The sequence below is a fragment of the Heterostelium album genome (assembly GCF_000004825.1).
Source record: "Heterostelium album PN500 unplaced genomic scaffold PPL_scaffold12, whole genome shotgun sequence".
In the NCBI taxonomy this organism is placed as follows: domain Eukaryota; phylum Evosea; class Eumycetozoa; order Acytosteliales; family Acytosteliaceae; genus Heterostelium; species Heterostelium album.
Window position 1 is genome coordinate 797,871 of NW_008805074.1, and position 16,797 is coordinate 814,667.

At 35.6% G+C, this 16,797-nt stretch overlaps 8 protein-coding genes across 8 annotated transcripts; 2 read left to right on the top strand and 6 right to left on the bottom strand.

Annotated features, from left to right (window-relative positions):
- Positions 1–143: 143 nt before the first annotated feature.
- On the bottom strand, positions 144–1,323 carry PPL_10273 (uncharacterized protein; the record flags this gene model as incomplete). Its single annotated transcript, XM_020581052.1, has 4 exons — positions 144–428; positions 765–890; positions 951–1,042; positions 1,143–1,323. The coding sequence occupies 4 exons, from the start codon at positions 1,321–1,323 to the stop codon at positions 144–146; spliced, it is 684 nt and encodes a 227-aa protein (XP_020428637.1).
- An 849-nt stretch (positions 1,324–2,172) lies between these two features.
- On the top strand, positions 2,173–4,085 carry PPL_10274 (glycoside hydrolase family 9 protein; the record flags this gene model as incomplete). The annotated part of the gene is made up of 4 exons (XM_020581053.1): positions 2,173–2,254; positions 2,359–2,752; positions 2,840–3,536; positions 3,618–4,085. The coding sequence occupies 4 exons, from the start codon at positions 2,173–2,175 to the stop codon at positions 4,083–4,085; spliced, it is 1,641 nt and encodes a 546-aa protein (XP_020428638.1).
- A 290-nt stretch (positions 4,086–4,375) lies between these two features.
- Positions 4,376–5,116, bottom strand: PPL_10275 (uncharacterized protein; the record flags this gene model as incomplete). Its single annotated transcript, XM_020581054.1, has 1 exon — positions 4,376–5,116. The coding sequence occupies one exon, from the start codon at positions 5,114–5,116 to the stop codon at positions 4,376–4,378; it is 741 nt and encodes a 246-aa protein (XP_020428639.1).
- Positions 5,117–5,434: 318 nt separating this feature from the next.
- PPL_10276 (chromatin modification-related protein EAF6/MEAF6) lies at positions 5,435–6,148 on the bottom strand (the record flags this gene model as incomplete). The annotated part of the gene is made up of 2 exons (XM_020581055.1): positions 5,435–5,533; positions 5,705–6,148. 2 exons carry the CDS (start codon positions 6,146–6,148, stop codon positions 5,435–5,437), a joined length of 543 nt encoding a protein of 180 aa, XP_020428640.1.
- Positions 6,149–6,360: 212 nt separating this feature from the next.
- On the bottom strand, positions 6,361–7,191 carry PPL_10277 (uncharacterized protein; the record flags this gene model as incomplete). The annotated part of the gene is made up of 1 exon (XM_020581056.1): positions 6,361–7,191. One exon carries the CDS (start codon positions 7,189–7,191, stop codon positions 6,361–6,363), a length of 831 nt encoding a protein of 276 aa, XP_020428641.1.
- Positions 7,192–8,232: 1,041 nt separating this feature from the next.
- On the bottom strand, positions 8,233–9,549 carry PPL_10278 (MYG1 family protein; the record flags this gene model as incomplete). Its single annotated transcript, XM_020581057.1, has 5 exons — positions 8,233–8,309; positions 8,422–8,944; positions 9,036–9,111; positions 9,178–9,349; positions 9,450–9,549. 5 exons carry the CDS (start codon positions 9,547–9,549, stop codon positions 8,233–8,235), a joined length of 948 nt encoding a protein of 315 aa, XP_020428642.1.
- A 221-nt stretch (positions 9,550–9,770) lies between these two features.
- On the top strand, positions 9,771–12,950 carry pitrm1 (insulinase family protein; the record flags this gene model as incomplete). Its single annotated transcript, XM_020581058.1, has 2 exons — positions 9,771–12,703; positions 12,788–12,950. 2 exons carry the CDS (start codon positions 9,771–9,773, stop codon positions 12,948–12,950), a joined length of 3,096 nt encoding a protein of 1,031 aa, XP_020428643.1.
- A 180-nt stretch (positions 12,951–13,130) lies between these two features.
- PPL_10280 (HTTM domain-containing protein) lies at positions 13,131–15,627 on the bottom strand (the record flags this gene model as incomplete). The annotated part of the gene is made up of 5 exons (XM_020581059.1): positions 13,131–14,730; positions 14,821–14,854; positions 14,925–15,139; positions 15,229–15,373; positions 15,465–15,627. 5 exons carry the CDS (start codon positions 15,625–15,627, stop codon positions 13,131–13,133), a joined length of 2,157 nt encoding a protein of 718 aa, XP_020428644.1.
- Between the last annotated feature and the right edge of the window lie 1,170 nt (positions 15,628–16,797).

Sequence of the window (16,797 nt, forward strand, 5' to 3'; positions counted from 1 at the left end):
TTTTTTTTTTTTTTTTGTTTTTGGTTGGGGAGGATGGATGTTATGAACATGAATAATCTTGATTATTGTTGTTATTTGAGCGTGGTGAATGATGACGATATTAATTATGTAATTCTCTATTATCTTATGCTTGGATGATCATCTCATCTCATTGGATGAGTTTCACCCTCTACCAAACCATCGGGATGTTCATTGTCACTGTTGTCTCTGCTGTTTGGCTGTTGTTCTTTTGGTTGTTGTTCTTCATCTTGTACACACTTCTCCAGGTAGGTCCAAAGATTGTCTATCTCCTCACGTGTCGACTCTGTGTCTTTGGTGAGGTGTTTGGCTGTAAGTTCACGATCTTCGTAGAATCCTCCGGATTCATTCTCGACGGTGGGCGACACCGCTAGCCACACTATGGTATCGGCGCCTTGTTCTGGTGTACGCTGTATACCGCGTGTCAACACATTGAAGGTGGGCATGGCGGTTGCAAGCTGCGGCGTTGCCACCCATCCCGGATGCATAGAGTAAAAGTTTGTATTGTAATCTGCATATCGCTCGGCAAACAGTTCCGTCAAGTATATCAATGCGCGTTTGGTCTGTGCGTAGGTCACCGACGGGTTCCAAGACTTGGAGTGGCTCGATCCGGTGAATTCAAAGTCAGAGTGCATTCGTTGAGTGAGAGCGCCACCCGACGACACGAATATGACACGCGCTTTATGTTGCTGATTGGCGTCGCCGCTGTGCATCGCTTTCAGGTAGGGCAGCAGCAGCGAAGTTGCCAAGTAGGGACCGAGCAGATTGGTTGCGAATGTCATCTCGTGGCCTTCGTCTGTGGTGGTGCGGTGTGACATCATGACGCCGGCATTCAATATCAACACATCGATTCGTTCGCCTTCATCGATCATCTTTTTTACAAACAGCGAGACGTCGCGCTTCCTCGACAGATCATGTATATGAAGAAATACATTTTCAGAACCTGTTTCCTGTATGATATTAAATAATGCTTGTTCTCCACGTTCCTTATTCCTACAAATCATATGTACACGTCCTCCTCTTCCTGTTTTACAAATGATAGAGTAATAATAATCATATTAATTTCAATTTGAGATTGCGATTAATCAACCAAGTAATCAACAAGTTTAATAATAATAACATACTCGCTAAATCTAAAGCAGTTGCATATCCAATACCAGAGTTGGCACCTGTCACAACAAAGTTGGTATCTGGATAGTTTATTGATGTTAGATGTTCAGGTACGAATCTACTACTCTTTTTTTCATATGCAGATCTTGTATAATTAAATGCACCTCTCCACATCCATTTTGTAAATGCCAACATTGTTGATTTATTATAGGTTATTTATTTTTTTATTATTTACTATTATTTAACAAATATTAATATCTTTCTTCTTTTCTCTCTCTTTCTTCTCGCAATCTCTATCTCTCTATCTCTTTCTCTCTCCTCTTAATTTTATTATTTTTTATTTTTTAGATAGAATAAATGATATAAAAAGTAATAAATGTTTGTTATTTAACACACACTTTTTTGGAAGAAACAACAACAACAACAACAACAATAAATAATTAAATAAATAAATGATAAAATAATAAATAAAAATTAATTAAAAAAATAATAATACATATTTTGTTGTCTCAACAACAAACAAACAAAACAACACACCACCACCACTAAACTTCAAGTACTCATGTTAATTGTTAATAGATTTGCTTGACATGACAACATCAACCACCATTATCTCTTATTTAATAATCAAAAAGATATTAATTAAATTTGAATTCAATTTGCAAAAAAAATAGAATTAACCTCTGTTGCATATTATTACATCAATGAGTGAACTTCACTATTTTATTAAATTTGTGTATATCTAAAAAATAATATGTAATCGTTAAATTATTACAATACGAATATCATATCTAGCTATATTTGTAAAAGTTACAATGTATTATTTAGTAATATTATTACTAAATAATATGAATTTATAAAAGAATGAATAACTTAGCTTTGAGAGATTTAGTAGTTATATATCTTTTGAAATCTATTATTATTATTAGATTTCTATTTTAAAGATTAATACTCGTTGATATATACAGATAAGAAGATTTACAGAAGTTAAAACTACAAATGTAAAAGTAATAATAAACTATTATTAAAAGATTACAAGTAAAAATGTTAAAGATATCAAGATCATCATCAATATTCATTTTTATGCTATTGTATCATACTTCTACCAATGTTCAATTTATAAATGGTATGGTTGGTGTTTGTTTACTTTTTACAAAGAAATAGAACAATAGAATATATTCGAAAAGTTTACTTTATAGTACTAACGAAAATAAATATATTTTGTTGCAGGTCAACGTCCAACTACTTTCGAGCCATTGACATCAAGTGACTATTGTGAAACATTACAATATGCATTGTTGTTTTATAAGTATAATAGAGCAGGTGAATTGCCAAACAATTTCGAAATACCATGGAGAGGAAACTCTGTACCACAAGACGGTGACTTTTGTAATGGATACTTTGATGCCGGTGACACCGTTAAATTCGTACTGCCAATGGCATCGGCCATGACCATGTTGAGTTTTTCATTCTTGGAATTCGAGAGGAATGTAGAGGCTTGCGGCCTTACAGAGTTGTTCCTCGATGACATCCGACATGGAACCGACTGGCTAATGGTGGCACACCGCTCGCCAAACGAGATGGTCGCACAAATCGGTAATGCAAAGAGTGATCATGAAATATGGTAAATAGATATCTATCAGTATTAATGGGCAATTCATCAATCTTTACTTACTAATATTGTTGTTTAACTTTTCATCAAACTTTTAAGGGTTCCACCTGAACTAAACAACTTGGAACGTCCTGTCTATTGGCTCAATCCTGAGACGCCAGGCACTGAGGTGGCTATGGAAGCATCGGCAGCACTGGCGGCTGCATCGATTGTATATAGAACAAGAGATGCTGGCTATTCAGAGAAACTACTTCAGCATTCAAAGCAGCTTCATGAATTTGCTTACAAGTATCAGGGAAACTACAGTGAAGCACTTCCCTTGACAGAGCGTGGCTACTATCTCTCCACATCCGGCTATAATGACGAGATTGTTTGGGCAACTATATGGTTGTATCGCGCCACTGGCGATAAGAAGTATTTCGACGACGCCAAGTCGTATTATAAGCTCTATGGCATCGGTCCAACTTCGCGTACGAACGTCTCGATGAGTTGGGATCAAAAGTCGCCTGGCTCTTCGCTTCTAATGGCAAAGCTAACGAATGAACCCGAGTATCACGGGGATATTGAGGGTTATTTTGATAATTGGTTACCAGGTGGGGTTATTTCGAAAACCTATGGTGGGTTGGCACACTACGACGACTGGGGTTCCTGTCGGTATGTCGCCAACACTGCATTCCTGGCGAGTGTCTACGGTGACAGCCGCTACACTGGCTTTACAAAACAACAGATTAACTATCTGCTCGGTGACAATCCGCAGCATCAGTCATACGTAGTCGGTATCGGGCCAAACTTCCCGGTGAATCCACATCACCGTGCATCGCACCACTCTGAGCAGCGGAGTAGAGAGTTCCCAAAAAACAACCTATTTCTCTTGAAGGGTGCACTAGTCGGTGGACCCTATCTGAATGGATCGTACAGTGACAACCGACTGGATTTCTTTGAGAATGAAGTCGCTCTCGATTACAACGCTGGCTTTGTTGGAGCGTTGGCATATCTTGTCAACCCAAAGGTGGGCGACGCACTTACCATTCGTAGACCGACACCGGCCAAAGATCTCCATCCCAAGCTCTGGGAAACTGATACCTGGTTGAACAACGAGGCACATCAATATCTATCGACACCGGCGTCACCCGTATACATCCCAGCGGCAACAACTCCACCACCGGGAATGCCATCGACCACACTTCCCGGAACATATCCACCGACATCGACAGCTCATCCATCAACTCCCACAACAACAGACAACCTCCCACCTACTACCACTTCATACTCTACTTCATCCATCCTTAACCCAACAACCATTCGTAATATACTTATTGGTTTACTATTAATTATAATTCTATAAACAATAAATAAATAGAATAGTTAGATAAAGAACTAAATGATATGTGTTTTTTATTTATAAATAAACAAAGAAAATATAAATGAAACTGTTAACAGTTCACATTTATATTTGTTTGTTTGTTTGTTTTTTCATTTTGATATGATTTGATTGATTTCAATTGAAAGTTAATGCTGTAGCTGTTTTTTAAACTCGTGTGTATATGAGTGATTATCAATCAATCAATGGCATACAAATAGTTGGTTGGTTGGTAGTTTGGTTGGTTATTTACATAATCATCGATGAATGATTGATTATTTCTGTTGAACTTGGTTGAATGGATTCTCGGGTGCCTTCAACCATTGATTCCACAACAGCTGTTTGACTTGTGTGAATCTCAACGATGGATTCTCTTTTCTCAGTTGTGGTAGGTTCTGCTCTTCGTATGCCTGGTAGGCTGCCTTCATTCTACGCTCTGGATGCTCCTCGGAATTGGTGGTAGTGGACAACATCTTGATGGCGTCATGCACCTCTCTTGCCTCGTGATAGTCACCTCCTTCCTTCATTCTCTGCTCTCTCAACACATGATTGATATTCTCTTGAAGATCGAATGTATCTTCATCGTCATCGTCACCACCTCTGCCACTACTTGTTGTTGATGTTGTAGTAGTTGTAGTTGTAGTTGATCCACCAGCCGATGTATTAAGTGCAGCTCTTTGTCTTTCACGTTCCTTCTGGTCACGTTCCTTTTGTTGCTCGATTTCGAAACGTGTTAGCTTAGCAGTGTCTTTGCCTTTACCGTACTTTTGCTTGAGATCTTGTTCTTCCGCCTCCAATGCTTTCTTGTTCTCCAACTTTCTCTTTGCTTCCTGTGCTTTTCTCTCTGCTTCCTCTTGTCTCTTTTTTTCCTTTGCAATCACCTTTGAATCGGTCTCTGCCCACTCTGCATCTTCCTTTGCCTTTACCTTTTTTTCATTTTCATTTCTCTTTACCTCTGCTTTCTTTGCTCTTGCTTCCTCCGACTTTGAGTTTGTACCGAATTTCTTTCCACCCATATTGTATTGTATTGTATGTTGTTATCTCCGCACTACTATTGAACAAATTAAACAAATCTTAACTAATTTCAATCTTAAATGAAACAAAACAAAACTATTCTCCTCTTTTGTTTTTTTTTTTAATAATAAATCGATGAAAAACAAAAGAAAATTTAGAGAAACAAAAAATGATGTGGACAAAGGTGGAATCAAGAAAAAAAAAAAAGTGTTGTTGCAGAATCAAACTAATAATAATTGTGTATGGTTTGTTTTTTTTTTTTGCAAATATATATACATTTTATTTTAATTTATATTTTAATATTATTATTACAATATATTTTAACCATTCCTTTTTTTAAGTTTATCTGTTGTTTTCTTTCTTTTTATAACTTCTTCTTCTTCTTTCAAATTACTATCGGTTGCATTTTTATCATTAACCTAGAAAGATAGATATCAAATAACAAAAAATAAAATTAGTTATTTGCAAAATGTTGGTTATCATTATTATCAAAGAAATCTTGGTAAAGATTTGTTTGTTGTTTGTTCATAATAATAGAGTTGCTGCTTGTTTTGGCAAAAAAAAAAATGAAAATGAAAATGATGACTTACAGAATTTTGGTATGTAACAGAGGACGTTGAGAATAATCGATCGACTTCACGCCATCTTAGTTTCTTTAGTGCACCACTACCAGAGACATAACCATCCCAACCACGAATTACATTACCAATATGATGAGTTTCCTCCAGATAGCGACCTTCCAACGCATAGATCTGTCGTTCAAGCGATGCAATCTTGCTTTCGATATTCTGTTTCTCTTCCACCAGTGAATCGATCTCTGCAAGTACCTCTGATTTCTCTCTAAGCTTAACTATTGGTGTTTGTAATTGTTGTGAAGTATTGTCATTGTTGTTGTTTACACTAGATGACGTTAAATTATTATTGTTTGTATTTGTAGTTGTAGTAGTTGTAGTTGTAGAAGTAGAGGAAGAAGATTCATCTCCACTATCATCAATATCATCTGCGGTATCTATATCAGAAGATTTCTCATCCATCTTTTACTTTTACTTTGTCTTGATCACAAAAAAAAAAAAGGTTGTTGTTGTGTAGTGGCAAAAAAATTAACCGTTTTGATCAAAAAATTTGAAATTTTTTTTATGTGTTTTCAGGCAAAATGATTGGCAATTCGTTTTTCCAGTTTATAAATAATTATAATCATAATTAAATTGTTTTATTTAAAATAAAGTTTAAAAGATAAAATTAAAATTTATTGAAGGAATGCTGCATCACAGTAATAGGTTGGACATCCATTTGGAGATGATGGAACACCAACGAGGTTGTAACCCTCATTACAGAGTGGGATGGACTTAATGCAGAAACCAGTTGGGACACATTTATCGATGGAGAGACAACGGTTTTCATCTCTGAAGTAGGTGAGGGTGTAACCTGATCCACATCCAATTTTGGGGATTGGTGGGCATGCAGAGTAGTGGTCACGGATGTTGGCGTATACTGCGGTGGCGTAGAATTTCTCGTTGACAAACGAACCTTGGATGATTGCTTTTTGTGGCTCGGCGGTGTAGACCAACTTGTTGAGTAACCAACTGTAGTCGAATTTGGTGTAGGTTTGGTATGGGGTAACGAGTTCACTTACCAATTGGTTGGTGTAGCCATTGATTAAGTCGGCTTTGATTGATGGACATGGAGTGGTCTTGCACACGATTCCAGAGTTGGAGAAGCTGTAGAAAGATCCAGAGTGGGTGGAATTGACTGGTGACAATGGAAGGAGACGGTAGGCAGCTTGGGCATTGATACGGCTAACCTTGTCGAATCCGTAGTAAACGGTGGTGAGAGTTCCATAGATGACGACATCCTCCAACTTTTCGAAAACCTTGTCTCTATCGATGGAAGCATCGAATCTGATATCGTCGAGACCGATATCACCAGAGAATCCATTGAGAGTGGAAGCAATATAATATGGACATGGCCATCTAATACAATTGATTCTGGAATATCTGATGGTATAGTAGTTTGCTTCAATGCTTGTGGCCGAAGCAACAGCCAAACAAACAAGTAATAAAGATAATTGTTTAAACATAAAATATTGTTGATAAATAAAATTATTAGATATTTTAAATAATTTTTGGTTTGTTTGAAATTGATTAACTATCCAAGTTTCTTTTTATATAATTTCTTGTCCTAGGAAATTTAAAAAAAAATGATTTTTTTTCTGTTTTTTTTTTTGTTTTCTTAACATTTGCTTTGTCATAAGCTGTGCGCGTTTTGTGGTGTGTTAAGTTGAGGGGTTTTATTGTTGATTAACAAGTTTTATGGGCAACCAATAAAATAAACACATTAACTCACTTTCAATCAAAATGAAGATGGAAGTTGTCGGTTGTTTTTGATTTGATTAATCAGACGAACAAACAAAAACAACAACACTACTTACTTGTTTATTTTCAAAAAGACTAAAATCAAAGAAAAGGAATCATAGGAACCACCTCCTACAGTTTTTACTTTACCCATTAGTTTTCTATTTAAGAAATTTCATAACTTTCATTAACATACTATAGTTAAATAGGATAGGTATATATTTCTCAAAACAACAACAAAAACACCCACCTTTAATATAATCTACATAAATATGCAAAGATAGAAAAAAACAACAAATGCAAATAACATCACAACACAAATGAAACAAAAAAAAAAATAACAACCTAAAGTAAACAAACAAAGTTTGTTGTGTTGTAACCTCATGTGTTTTAACCATTAATATATGAAAAGGTGTGTTTGTTTGTTTGTTTGTTTGTTAGGTTTGTTGATATTCTTTCTTGTTTGACTTACCCGAACCACTGATGGTAGTTCACACTTTTAAATATCTCGGAACTAATTTAAACATTATTATAACAAACTATTGTGGTCATATTATATATAATTATTATAGAATTCCAAGTATTCTAAAGTTCTTATTCTATTCAATAGTTTTGGGAACTTGTTGTTATTTCAATCAAAATTGATTGATCTTATATCTTCAGATTATATCAAATCTCAGTATTATTATGTTTACTTGTGATTTGTTTGTGATTAATTAAATATAATTGATTTATTATTATATTTAATTTTGTTTTGTTTGTTTTATTTAGTTCTCAAGAGCTTTGATTGCCATGTGCATAGCACCATCTTTATGTTTATGACCTCCAATGAAACCATTTGCGTCTATAATAATAATAATTAAATGAAATTGAATTAATAACTAATTGCTTGATAAAATATATGGTATATGTTGTTATCTTATCTTTGTAGGGAAATACTTTACGTGTGAATATACAACCATCGATTCCAATGATATCACTCAGTTCTTGATCACGTTTACCTCTCCATGCCTCTGGGAGTGCTTTTCTCAGTGTGAACGAACTGTTGTCGAGGTTGACAGCCTGGATGCGCCACGATCCAAGATTATCTTCAAACAAACAGAAAAGAATGGACTTGTTGATGTTGTTGAGCTTCTCGAGGTGATAGAGGTGCTCTTTCCACGGGCAGAACTGTCTGAGCACAATGAGTTGACCCGATGAATGAACTTCCTTACGAGTACGAAGTGCCTCTTCGACGATGGCACGTGCAGGCATCCAGCTCTTTCCATAGTAATCGACCTTGTCATTGAAGGTTTCACCCATCAACGCCATTGCCTTTTCGAAACGCTCATAGAGCACCTGTTCCGATTGATCTTCATTCCAATAGGGATTCATCGACGCAACTCGCTGACTGATTGTTGTATTCATCTTGTATTTAGCTTTGATTTCAGCTGGATATCTTTCGATTCCATTATCAACACCATCCAACTCTTCAATAAACTCTACAAAATATTATTGTTAATATATAATGTAAATACTTTACTACTTTTTAATATTATTATTATTATATGTATATATATTACCATTATACATCTTTCTTATAGATAATATCAGTGATTTCATCATTTACTTTTAATCTATTCTTTATGATTTCTTTACCGTAGTGTCTAATGAATAATAATGATGATGATTAATATTAATGAATTATTGCTAATTCTATAAATAATATATACTTATAAATTAAACCAGCACTACTCAATTTAATTTCATGATGATCATCAAAAGTCTCTGTGAAACCAGCTTGGTGATGATCGAATCTCAATTTAGAAAAATCATAGGTTGCACCGACATCAACTGCAACATCAGCTGCATTAATAACAGCGGTATCTCTAGATCTAATGATTTCTATTAAATAAATAAATAATTGTTGTTAGTAAGTAAATAAATAGGTAAATTATAATTACAAATAATAATAATAATAATAATAATGATTGATAATACAAACTTGCGTCTTTAAATTTATTTGTTTGTTTTAAAAGATAACATGCCAATGCTTCATCAGCGTGGAAAGTACCTGAATGTGTACAAATGGTCAACTCTGTCATTATCGTTGTTTTTATATTATTAAATAATCTTAGATTCGATCTAAACATCAAACACCAAAATTATGTAATAAACAACCAACAAATTATTACATCCTTGAATGAGATCTTCAAATTTTTTTGAAAAAACGAAAAAAAAACATCATTTTTATTTTTTATCAGATTAATTAGATTCATTGTATTTATTAATTACATATTTATAACAATTACAACAACGACTACAAATGTTGTCTTTATTCTCTAAAGGACTAGTTCGTGGTCGTGTTGCTAGTAATACTACTGGTGTCAACATTGGTGGTCGACCAACAACCTCTATCATTAGATCTTATGCAACAACAACTTCAGAACAAAAACAACAACAACAAGTTGTTGGTCAAAGTTTAAGAGGAAAAGAAAGATTAAAAACAAATTTAAAGGTTGGTGATAAGCTGCATGGTTTCAGTGTGGTCAATGTTCAAGATGTACCGGAGAGACAGTTCAATACGTTTAGATTGAAACACGATGTAACCGGTGCAGACTATCTACATATCGATTGTGAAGATAAGAACAATGTATTTGCTGTGACTTTCAAGACTACACCGTTCGATTCGACCGGTGTCGCTCATATCTTGGAACACACTACGCTGTGCGGCTCCAAGAAGTATCCGATGCGTGACCCTTTCTTCAATATGCTGAAGCGTTCACTCAACACCTATATGAATGCCTGGACTGCACCCGACCACACTTCCTACCCGTTCGGCACACAACACGAGAAGGACTACTACAACTTGCTCTCGGTCTACCTCGATGCCACCTTCTTCCCGCTGCTGACAGAGTCGGACTTTCGTCAGGAGGGTCACCGGCTGGAATTCGAACAACTCGACAATCCAGAGTCAAAGTTGAAATTCAAGGGAATCGTATTCAACGAGATGAAGGGAGCGCTGTCCGATCCATCGGGATACTTCTCAGAGATCGCTCAACAGAGTCTCTACCCGGGAACGACCTATGCTCACAACTCTGGTGGCGATCCCAAGGATATTCCGGCGCTGAGTTACCAACAACTAAAAGATTTCCACGCCACTTACTACCACCCCTCCAACGCATTCTTTTTCACCTATGGTGATCTGCCTGTGGAGCAACATCTGCGCTACATCGAGGAGAACGCACTCCAACATTTCAAGTCACCGAAACAAGTCGATAGCAAAGTGAATCATGTACAGCGTTGGGACAAACCACGTCGTATTACCGTTACATGTCCACCGTCGGCAATGGATGTCAACCCAGAACGTAAACACAAACTGTCGATCTCGATACTGCACAAGGATAATACAGATATCTTTGAGGGTTTGTCTATGAATGTCTTGTCGAATCTCTTGATTCGTGGATCTAATACACCGATGTATCAAGCATTGCTCGAGAGTGGATTGGCGCTGGACTACACTCCCAACACTGGATTCGACGATAACCTTCATGAGAGTAGTTTCGGTGTCGGTGGAACCGGTATCAGAAAGGAAGATCTCGAAAAAGTCGAACAGACTATCATTTCAACCATGGAGAAAGCATCGCGTGACGGATTCGATTCCAATGTAATTGAATCGATCTTACATCAATACGAATTTGGACAGAAGGATGTTTCGGCATCACTTGGTTTGAAGTTGGTCGGTGGTTTGCAATCCAATTGGATTCATGGTGGTAATCCAATTAATCGATTGTTCCTCAATGAAAACATTGCTAGATTGAGAAAGGAAATTGCAGCAGGTCCATTCTTCCAAAATAAACTTAGACAACTCTTGGATAATCCACATCGTTTGACCATTACAATGTCACCGGATGACACCCAACAAGCTAGAGAAGCCGCCGAGGAGGAGAATGTTCTCTTGGGAATCAAGAGCAGCTTGGATAGCAAACAAGTGGAAACCATTGTGGAACAAGCTAAAGATTTACAACAACGTCAGAGTCAGCAACAAGATGTAAGTAGTCTTCCGAAACTATCGATTTCCGAGATTGAAAAGAAACAACAAAAGACACCGTTCATCGATGAGAAGATAGGATCGACTGACCTCAGACTCTTTGACTTCCCAACGAATGGTATCACCTATTTCCGTTCGATGATTGACATCTCCACACTCCCAGAGGATCTCAAGATGTATGTACCATTGTTTTGTAGTTTGTTCGAGTCAATGGGTGCAGCGGAACTCGACCACAAACAACTCGACACTGAAATCAATTTGTACACTGGAAGAATGAATGTATCACCAATGATTTCCACCTCACCTTTCAATTTGGATTTGGTTGCCGAACGTATCTATATTAAATCGGCTGCCATCAATAGAAATATCGAAAAGATGTTTTCACTTTTGAAAAAAATGATGTTGGAAAATCGTTGGAACAATCCCGATCTTCTTAAGAATCTACTTGGACAAATGCAATCGTCGATGATCGAAGGAATCACATCGTCTGGACTGTCATATGCTCGTACCTATTCATCATCACAGTTCTCAAGAGCCGGTCAACTCAGTGAGAAATGGCATGGTCTTACACACGTTAAGTTTACAAACGACATCATTGCCAAGAATGATCTCAACGACATCATTGCCAAGTTGATTGCCATCAACAAGTTTATCCTCGATCGTTCATTAATGAGATGTTCAATCACCACCGAAAAAGATACAACGGAGCTGGCAAAACAACAACTCTCAATGTTCCTCCAACAATTCAACGAGAATCACACATCGATGGTGAACAACGAATTCCAAAAATCCGACAACACTGGCTCTTCATTGCCACACTATTTCGCAATTCCAGCAACTGTTAATTATATCTCAAAAAGCTATCAGGGTGTCAACTATTCACACGAGGATTCAGCACGTCTCGAAGTTCTCTCAAAGGTTCTCTCAGAGTACCTACACAAAGAGATCAGAGAAAAAGGTGGAGCCTATGGTGGAGGTGTATCGTATGCCAGTGGATCCATTGGATTCTACTCGTATCGTGATCCAAATCTTGCCAAGACCATCAATGCATTCAATGAATCGATTGAATGGTCACAAGACAAGATCACACTTGAAAACGTTGAAAATGCTCAACTCTCGATTTTCGCTGATTTCGATGCACCAGAATCACCATCGAATAAAGGTGTTGCTGAATGGATGAGAGGTATTACAGATGAAATGAAACAACAGTAAGTTGAAAAAAAAAAAAAAAATCAAAAAAACAAATCAAACATTCAAAAATTCTAATTTATTTATTATTATCAATATTATAGACGTAGAGATAGACTTTTAAGTATAAACAAGAATCAACTTGAAGAGGTTTCTGCTAAATATTTAAATCCACAAAAGACTTCATATACAACAGTACTTGGTAAACCAGATACTGAAATTAAAGGTCTTTCGAATAAAGAATGGGAATATAAAGAGTTAAACTAAACTGATCAGTTTAGACTCTTATATATGATCAACCAAAGTATATTATTTAATTTATATTATATTTTATTTAAAGATAGAATAGAGCAGAAGAGGAAAGAAATTTACTTATTAGTTTGGAGGATAGGATAAAAAAAATATCTATAGATTTAACAGTTTTGATTATTAAGCGAATTATTATTATTATTGTTGTTGTTGAGCAAGTTGTTGTTGCTGTTGTTGTAATTGTTGTTGAGCGAATTGTTGTTGTTGTTGTTGTTGAAGTAGTTGCTGTTGTTGATGTTGTAGATCAAGTTGTCGTTGTTGTTCCAACAATTGTTGTTGTTCTAATTGTTGTTGCTGTTGTTGTTGTAATAATAATTGTTGTTGTTCAAGCTGTTGTTTTTGTAGTAGCTCTGCTTGTTGTTGAGCTGGATCAGGCACAGGAGCAGGTTTCTCATAGCAAACATGACTCCAGAGGATTACATCGTTTAGCAGAGTTCTGGTGTTATCGAGATTCTGTTTTTCATTTCTATATACAATGTTGAACTTGTGCAGTCTCTTTGGTCCAGTATGCTTTAGATTCCACTCACGACAGATCCATCTACCCATACCGAGACGAATCAATTCATAGCCGGAACCGGTGTTCAAGTTTTCGTAGACTTTGAACCATCTGTGGTTACCGATACACGAAGCATAGGGATAAGGTTTATCTCGAGAGTATGGAGCGGGATTACCTTCGAGTGTGAAAAGACCGTCGTTTGCCCAGAGTTCCGTCTGTTGCCCGTCATCTAGCTCTGCTTCGAAGGTGTACCACCAATGAATTGAAGGTGGACGTGGTGAAAACATCGACCACATCTGGTCAACTCTCACAAAGAATACCAACCAATTTAGATTCTGTGGAAGGGCAATGGGGATTCCGATGTCTGCAGTAGAGCAATTCCAAGTGAGTGCCAGGAGAATACAGGATAGTGCGGTGACATTCAAGAGAGCACGCTTTGTCATCTTTAGGAAACGTACTTTTCTGTTGAGACGTCTAAAGTAGTGGGTGGTAGCTTCATCGGGTGGTGCTGGACTAGAGATATCAGTTCCAGAGACAGTGTATGAGTTCTCAGAGCTGTGATTGTAGTATGTCAAGAATGGTGAGGTTGGTTTGTTTACGAGGATGTCATCGTTGATCTTGATTGTCATTCTCTCAAAGAAATCCATTGTCTTCTTTCCATAGTTTTGGACGACACGCATCTCTGCTACTCTGACCAATGGATTCATCAATGGCGATGCACGAAGTATCGATACGAATGCACGGTATCCAGTGTGACGGATTCCCTTGTGATCACGGGTGATGATCCAATTGGTATTCTGATTGATTGGATCCTCTTTCATGATTCCATCTTGGTGTGACTCCTCGTCAAAGGTCAGTGGAGCAGGAGCCACCTCGATATCCGGCAGCAACAGGAACGACGATACCAAACCAGCAATATAATATCCGTACTTTCCATTGTAGAACAATTGGAAGTCACATCTCTCTTTGGTTCTGAGACGATCGAATACCTTGTCCCAAATCCACGATGGGAACAAGAGGAGAGAACCAGTAGCACAGACCGGACTGAAAATACCAAGTCTCATAAACATTCCAAAACCAATGTGCATCATAAAGAATCCTAGTGCACCAAAGGTTTTTACGGGACCGGTCCAGAATGGAGAAATACAAAGCAACATACCGAAACCCTCATACTTTAATACAGCATATGTAAGGATCTTCAAACAACCCGGGAAATTTAGAGCCATCTCTGCAAAACTAGTTCTAAAGTAATCTAGTTGCAGGGCAAAGTATGTAGCAGTCAAATCCTTTCGCCATTCATCACCAGTCTTGTGGATATATGAGAAAATATACAAGAATGAAATTTGTAATAAAATTGCGATTGATGCTAATTTAAAAATTATAATTAATAATTAAATTTAAGAAATAAAGAATCGATTTATCGATTTTTTGCTTACCAAAATTAACTACATTGAATTTTTTATGTTCTCTACGTAAAACTGGTTTTTTCAGGGCACTATCAACTGACCATACTGCACCACATGGCAAAAAGATAGCAAAGAAACTCATGACTCTCATATAGACATCACCACCATGACCTACAATATTATTACGAGATTGTAAGGAGATAATAAATGCCCAATGAAGAATCATATTTAATCTTGTTCGATAACTAGTTTATATATTGTTTGTTAATATGAATGAATTATTTTCTTTTTTGAAAAATAATAAAATTAATAGATAATTGAAAAGATAACTTACCCAATCGAAACTAAGAAACAAATAATAATATTAACTATAAAGGTGAGCTGGATAAAACCTACGGTACCACTGATCAAATGAATCGAGAACCAATTGGTATTCCAGAAGTTATCCACAACAATAGATCTTGGTAATAAACCCTCATCTATGAAATAAAAATAAAAAAAAGATTAATTACATTTATAGTTAGAAAAAACATTAAGAAGATTAGTTGTTAATATTATTGGATACTATACCAGAATAATGAGCTTTGATGTCGGGCCATCTTTCAAGCAAATCGATTATTCCAATTATTCCTATAAAAAATCTAAAAATTGACAATGCTCTTTTGTCCACACCCAGAATTGTTTCCAACTTGCTGTGGACTGGCATCATTGGCTTCTTTTGAGAGAGAACCATTCTTGATGATAGTTTTTTAAATAGTTATTCGATTAAGAATGAACTAATCTTTACAACAAAATAAATAGATATAATTTATTTTTAACAATATATTATTATGTTTTTGTTATAAAAGATAGATTTATATAAATAAACAATATATATATATAATAATTGATTGATTGCTATATGAACAAAAAAACAAAAAGAAAGCAACAATAGCAAAAACAAACCAAAGAAAGATATATTTATTATTAAATTTAAAATGAAATTAATCACTTTATTTCATTACTATTAATGTTTGACCAAGTAAGTAAAAGAAAAAAAGTAATAAGAGTGGCAATAGTGGCAGTCTGTCGTATTGAATACAGAACTGATGATGCTCTTTACATTACATTGTACTATGATTTTAATAAGGAACAATGTATATATAGTATGGTATATTATTTTTTTTTTGTGATTATTACATGAATTAGCTTTCTTGAGAGAATGTGTGTGTTACTAACATGGGTGCTATTGTAATATCAACAAGCAATAGAATTACATTTTTTTTTCTTTATTCACATTCTCTATTGATGTTTGACTTTCATTCTTTTAACACTAATTAATTCTCTTTTCATTTTTATATAACAAACAAACCCTTTTGATAAATTTATAATATAAATATATTACATATATATGTTCTTATATTGGGTGATATTAGTGTAGTGTAAGTGGTGGTGCCATGATTTTCAATTTACATAAAAACCACACAAATTTAATTTATAACTTAAACACACCACAAATGTTGCAACTTTTATTTTTTTATAAATATATAATCAATGTAATTCAATTCATTATCACACCAAATGAAATAAACCAAATTTAACTTTGACTTTAAACCAATTCAATTAAGAAAAATGATTTCAATTAGTAGTAAGAAAATATATATACATGATAAATGACAATGAAAAATGCATGTGATTCTCCCGCCTGTTGAACTCATTCATAAAAACTCACACAATCTGAACACTCTTAGTATACACTACACCAATACAGTTATAAAGGTAGGGTATGAAATAGATCTGATCAATTGATAGCAAAGAGTGAGTGATCACATGTAGAGAGAAAGTTATATGCATCGTCACTTCTACCTTGTTTTCTTTATTAAAATTGTTAAGGAATCAACTTGAATTTGATTTTAACGCATTA